Source organism: Morone saxatilis, unplaced genomic scaffold (genome assembly GCF_004916995.1).
Source record: "Morone saxatilis isolate NCDOM2014 unplaced genomic scaffold, NCSU_SB_2.0 Contig17, whole genome shotgun sequence".
Lineage (NCBI taxonomy): Eukaryota > Metazoa > Chordata > Actinopteri > Moronidae > Morone > Morone saxatilis.
This window is the reverse complement of record NW_023339729.1, coordinates 13,043,473-13,049,677: the sequence shown is the minus strand read 5'-3', so window position 1 is coordinate 13,049,677 and position 6,205 is coordinate 13,043,473. Positions and strand designations below refer to the sequence as shown.

Here is a 6,205-nt window from a genome sequence, read left to right as displayed (position 1 = left end):
TATTCAATTTCTGCCAATAGATCATCCTAAATGTTACACACTGGACCTTTAATATACCTTCTATAGCATTATCATGCTCACAACACAGACTTAAAAACAGACAAAAAAGGATGGTTTTGGAGATAATCCTCTTATCACATTTTTGGAAGGGATGGCCAGTGAACCAAACCTGCAAAAATCATGCAGTTAATAAACTGGAGCTGCATAAAATCAATTTTAAGGCCAAGTTTGAATATGCATGTTTATTACAGCCAGATCTCAAAGATGACATTGAGTGGAAAGTGTAGTGACAAGTGTAGCTTTAACAGCAGAGGAAAAAAAGCCTTATCACTGTTAGGTAATATGGACAAAAACAACACGAGGCAGAGCCAAACCCTCTTCTCCACGTTGTCATGCGGTCGAGCACAGAGCACCTGCTGCCAGCCTGGCTTTACTCAGTGTCTGCCAGCACCGGCATATGGCAAACACACACTCACGTACACACACGCATGGATGTACACAGTCACTATTTCTGGTTCAGGGGTGTTGGAATGTGGCAGGCGACTCCTAATGTCTGAATGTCACATCTTTATGCATGAATATGCTGTATTTACACACACAGACATGGTTACACTCACATTTGCAAATATACATATACAAAGACACACACACACAGCTACATTTGCATACACACATAGAGACGGAGAGGAGGAACTGTCTTCTGTCTGCGTCCACAAACGACCTGACATTCAAATCAAACATTCAAGTCCTAGATTTTCATATATTTAAGGCCAGTTTGTCCTTAATTGAACAGACAAATATTGTCAAACAGCTGTCGCCTTTCATCCTTCTTTTAGGTGATCAAGAGCAAGAGTTTCCTTTAGAAAAAGCGAAGACAATAATGACTGCTTTTGCTCACTTCTCTGCAATCAGTGTGCCTCCTTTATAGCTTCTAGCTCTCTTGGATATACTTCACAACATGAACAGACACCAACACAACACAAACAGTATGTATGTATTTTAGTGGCAGTTTCACTCTAAATAGCCACTTAAGGTTTGAAGCACCAAACTATTAAGTGCAAGGGAAAAAAGGGAGTGTGTGGGACCAAGATGTCAGGGGTAACAAAGCTGGAGAAAAGTGCAGTGCTCTTTTCGCATTCAAGTGCGTAACCACTGCTCTTTAAATTTCCCAGCTTTTTAAAATATATGGTATTTTGTCAGCGAATCTGGTGTTTTCTGTGAAACATTTGAATGCTTCCTCTGTTCTGGCTGTGAATAAGCCAAAAAAAAAGAAAAGAAAAAAAGCCTGTGGTTAAATGCGGCACTCAGTGTCATTTCAAAGTGAAATCCAAAGCTGTTAAAAGTTACTGCTGTTTCTCAACAGTTGGGCCTTTTTGGAGCAATTAGGGCTCTTTTACAAGACGCTCAAACTGTGTCCAAACCACCGCTGATGGGTTTTTGAGCTTTTGATGTTTGGCTGCACAGAAAATTATGCACTGGGGGATATTGACCGCTTATGAACTTCTAACATGTTTGTTTGTATCTGCTGCTTATTTAATACGCTGCATGTGTGTTGTGCCTGTAATCTACTGTCAGCCATGTTTAGTTTGCTTCAAGTAGAAATGTATTATTTATTTGTATTTTATTTCCATATTGTTGCAGTTAGTCGGATTACATTAAATTCAAACCATTTTTGCGCCATCTGTGTGTGTTCATTCACAGTATGACCCAGACAGTTCGGGCTTCATTAGTACGGAACGGTTCAGGGACCTTCTGGCGACCCACGGCTCTGAACTAGACCCCCACAAACTGGAAGTCCTATTGGCCCTGGCTGATGGCAACGCCGATGGAAAGATCTGCTACCAAGACTTTGTCAACCTGGTGAGACGTTTTAACCCTGTATAGGCTTGCTAACTTGTTTATTGGCACCTCTTATCCAGAACTGTGTCCTTGTGTCCATATTTAGATTTTCATTTCAGTATTAATAGATATATCAAGTGTGTTCTCGCAGGCCATGGTGACATTCATGTGGGAAAAAACAGTGTGGGTTTGAGTCAAAATGAGTCAAACTCAAGTCATCAATCCGATGACTTTTGACCAAAAAAATCTTGCAATTCAACTTTGACTTTAATACCAAACACTTCACTTGGACTTTAGGCTTTAGACCTTTACACTTGGTATCCTCCACAATCCTCAAAGATTGTGTTGTTTTGTATTGATTATAACATTTGACCGTGAAGACTCTACTGTGGTGAACAAACAGTGGACCACAACAAAACATTCAGGTCAGAAACTACAGATAAGTGTTGCTGTGTCACAGAGAAATGCCTGATATTTTTGCCTTTAAATGTTATAGTTAAGCTATACAAACTTTCATTATTTAATAGCATTCATTATTTCTGTAAATTCACTATACTAACTTTTACTTAGTTTAAACATTAGGGTGCATAATGGATTGTATAAGACTTGAAACACAAAGTTTAGGATTTTGTCTTCACCTCGTCTTGATTTGGGACTTCTTAGCCAAGAACTGAGACGTATTTGTGACTTAGAAAGCAATGTTTGTGCCCTCAACTCTAGAAAAACTCCACTGTCTACATTATCCAAACTTTTTTTGTGTCACACATCAAACTTTTCTCAATTTTTACACCCAGACCCAAAAGCTATATTCCAGTATCACCTCAGCTACAAGGTAGAGACGCTTCCTAATAGGAAATGACTCTCAGTCTGGTGATAAATTCCCCTCTTAACGCTCACCTTGCCCCACTTTCAGCTTCACCTTCAAACTGCATCCTGCTGCTGATTGTCCAAGGTCTCACTCAAGCATCTCCAGCTGTGCTCACTGCCTCATAACCTTCTCATTTTCTGTTTTCTGCTGTCTCGCTGTTGTTCCTCATGGGAGGCTGAACTGCTGACCCAGGACAGTGTGGAGTGGTCTTGGAGTGGGAGTAGTTGTGTGGTATACAATAACTACTGGGTGGTTGAGGGATGGAGTGGGCGGGGGTGTGTGTGTCTGTAGACACTGTAGGGAATTCATTGTTATCTGTGAGTGTCCATCTCTCCCTTTCTCTCTTGTTCTTCAGAGCTGTTTATTGTCTGATACAGTGGGTGAGGAATGAGGCTTGTAGGAAGCTTGGAAAAATGTCAAAAGGGCTTTTCATTGTTGGTGCGTTCATGTCATGTGACAGGCTGTGGGGTCATGGTGTGCAAATGGAGGTGGGACAGAGAGGAATGGGGTGCTGGCATCTGTGTGTGTGTACACTGAAATTTTTTTTCTCAGTGGTTTATATATTCATTGAGACAGCAACAGAAGAACAGAAGCTAAGCACAGAGAGTAATACAGGGAGGTAGGAAAGTGTGTAATTAATGAATGGTTAATTATTTATCAAGCAGAAACAGTTGCTAGTCCCAGTTACATTGCTTTTCTCTCCTATGTAATTGTAAATGAAACATTTTGGATTTTGTACTGGACAGAACAATTCAAAGACATCGCCCTTCACCAGAAAGAATGAAAGAAATATACATTTTTTGCTGTTTTTTTGACATTTTATACACTAAACTAGTAATCCATTATATTCATGATAATGTGCTGCAGAGGCTATTCTATTAATCACTCAATAGACAAAAAGTTAGTTGACAGCTACCTCAATAAACCTTTAATTGGTGCACTCATTTAGTTCTGAGTGCACCAATTAAGCTTCTAAAATGTGTTTAAGGTTATACTGTATGACCAGAAAACAAACAATAATAACTGAAGTTCGGGCACAGAAAGTAAAAGTGTACACCTCTGTTGGAGACCGGAACCATCATCATTTTTATTCCAGGCTAAATGTTTGGTGTTATTTACAAGGATTTCTACAGATGTGGTCTCACACAGCTCGTTAATATGATACCAATATCTAAAGGAATGTAAGGTATGTAAACACAGCATAATGGACTATCAGGCATTAATGGTCTCTAAGATAAAGATCAAAGGGTCAAGGCCAATATGGGAACTTAAAAAAGTTAATTGGCTGGTTTCGGTTGGTACATTTGTAACTCTGCAGGTCTTCTGCCTCACAGAAGGAAAGAAGGAAAAAAAAAGAATAGAATTAGAGGAGTAGGTGAGGACAGACAGAGAAAAACTGTGAGGGGTTTATTTGTCGCGCCATCTCTCCTTTGCACCGCAGCTCTTCTATCAATGTGATTGTCAGTAATTGCCTGCTCACTGCTCCGTCACAGTCAGCATTCAAATCACCGCTCACTCCCTCTCTTAACCTTTTTCTTCCTACCATCTTCTCTCACTCCCTACCTTCTTCTTCCGTCTCTCTTTTTCTTTGCACAAGCTCTCAGCTTCCCCCCCACTGCTTCTTCCTGCCTTTTTCCTTCTTCCTTCTGTCCATCCAACCTTCTGTTTGACTCTTTCTCTCTCATACATCACACTGCGACTGTTCTGGGTAGAAACCGACTCAGTAATAAGTTTATACAGCCCAAAATATCTACAGAAAAGGTTGAACCACTCTGTTTTTCCCCCAGTGGGATGAAATTGTGGAGTAATCATGATGGATTTGTGCCAGTGCTTACAAATGCACTCATATATGTCCTGTTTTGGGTTATGTATGCCTTATACAGTGATACACTATATTGTCAAACAAATGTATTCCCCCTCCTGTTTTAATGGTTTGGGCTAGGCTCCTTAGGATAATTTAATGCTGCAACATACAATTATATTTCCGAGAGTAGTTTGCTTCCAACTTTGTGGCAACAGTTTGATACTTTTCTGAGTTTACTGAACAGAGCCATTGAACAGCTTTAGGGTGAACTGAAATGCCAGGTGCGAGCCAAGACACCATCAGTATCCAACCTCACCAAGGCCGTCTATAGACAGACAACAGTACTGTGTGAAAAAACGTTGTCTCCCCCTTTATTTAAATGTCACCACACAGTTAAAGCAGTGGGCCTGCTAACACACACAGGGCTCTGGCAAACTGCGTCAACTGAGTCATTTGGCAAAATGACCAATGGGTGAAGGCACTGACCGTGAACTGCTACAACCCCCGTTTGAGGGGGACGTTGCATGTTGTTCCCCATCTCTCTTTCTTCTCATTTCCTGTAATGTCTCTGCTGTCAAATGCCTAATAAAGGCAGAAGATGTGAGATTGAACCTGGCTTAACCCTCACCACATGTCCCAATTGGGATTCGGCATTGGCCAATCAAAGTACACATTCCTGGTATATTACTTTATAGAGTGAATGCTGTGTTTCTAATGTTTACCTGGTAAAAATTATAGCAACTCGTGTCTATTACTAAAACTGGACATTCTGGTCTGTATTTCAGTCTTACTGGTATCTAAAAGAACACGCCCCCATCAACACAGCCCCTTGGTATTTTTAAATGCAGCGCTGTTTGCTGTTGTTGCTGAATGGGAACAAATCCCTGCAGGAATCCCTCCTGTCTCACAATCTTGTGAAAAGCTCCTTAGAAGAGTGGAGGCTGTTCCAGCAGCATAATAATGCCCTCGGTTTTGGAATGAGATATCCAACAATGACATATGGGTGTTATGTTCAGCTGTCACATACTTTTCACAAAATGTTGCCATCATGTTGTGTATTTTTGTGATTAAGCAAATACACTGCTGCTGCTTACTTTTACTCCCTCTTTTTCAGCCTTTTTCAGAATCAGAAATACTTTAATAATCCCAGGGGGAAATTACATTATTCAATTTTTCATCTACCTCTTCCTCCTTTTTCCTCCCCATCCTGTTTCTCCCTCTCTCTCACTTATGTCTCTCTCCCCTGTCCCTCTCTTCTGACTGTGTTTTCCATTGATCAAACTGTGAAATTGTCTCTTGCTGGCCGAACACCCATTTGTACCCTTCACCTCCTCTCTTCCCCTTTTCCTTCTACTCTCGCCAGTGGGTAAACAGACAGAATGCCATTCTTTCTTTTGTGTCGTACAAAGAGGAAAGGAATTGCAGTCACTTCACGCGAAGAATTGACTGTCTTTATGGAGCATGGCTGCCTGGGGGAGGTCCGTGTGTGTGTGTGTGTGTGCTTCTAACTCCTCGCCAGTTGGGTAAACAGACAGAATGCCATTCTTTCTTTTGTGTCGTACAAAGAGGAAAGGAATTGCAGTCACTTCACGCGAAGAATTGACTGTCTTTATGGAGCATGGCTGTCTGGGGGAGGTCCGTGTGTGTGTGTGTGTGTGTGTGTGTGTGTGTGTGTGTGTGTGTGTGTGTGTGTG

General features: G+C 41.1%; 1 protein-coding gene across 5 annotated transcripts in view; it reads left to right on the top strand.

Annotated features, from left to right (window-relative positions):
- The window catches only part of rhbdl3 (rhomboid, veinlet-like 3 (Drosophila)), a 54,728-nt gene that overhangs the window by 27,782 nt on the left and 20,741 nt on the right, over nt 1-6,205 (top strand). For 4 of the 5 annotated variants that reach the window (XM_035660635.1, XM_035660636.1, XM_035660634.1 and 1 more), the window contains one exon: nt 1,702-1,860. The exons of the other annotated variant lie outside the window; for it this stretch is intronic. In XM_035660635.1, the coding sequence (XP_035516528.1) occupies nt 1,702-1,860 (159 nt within the window). The remainder of the gene's footprint in view (nt 1-1,701; nt 1,861-6,205) is intronic. 5 annotated transcript variants of the gene reach the window in all.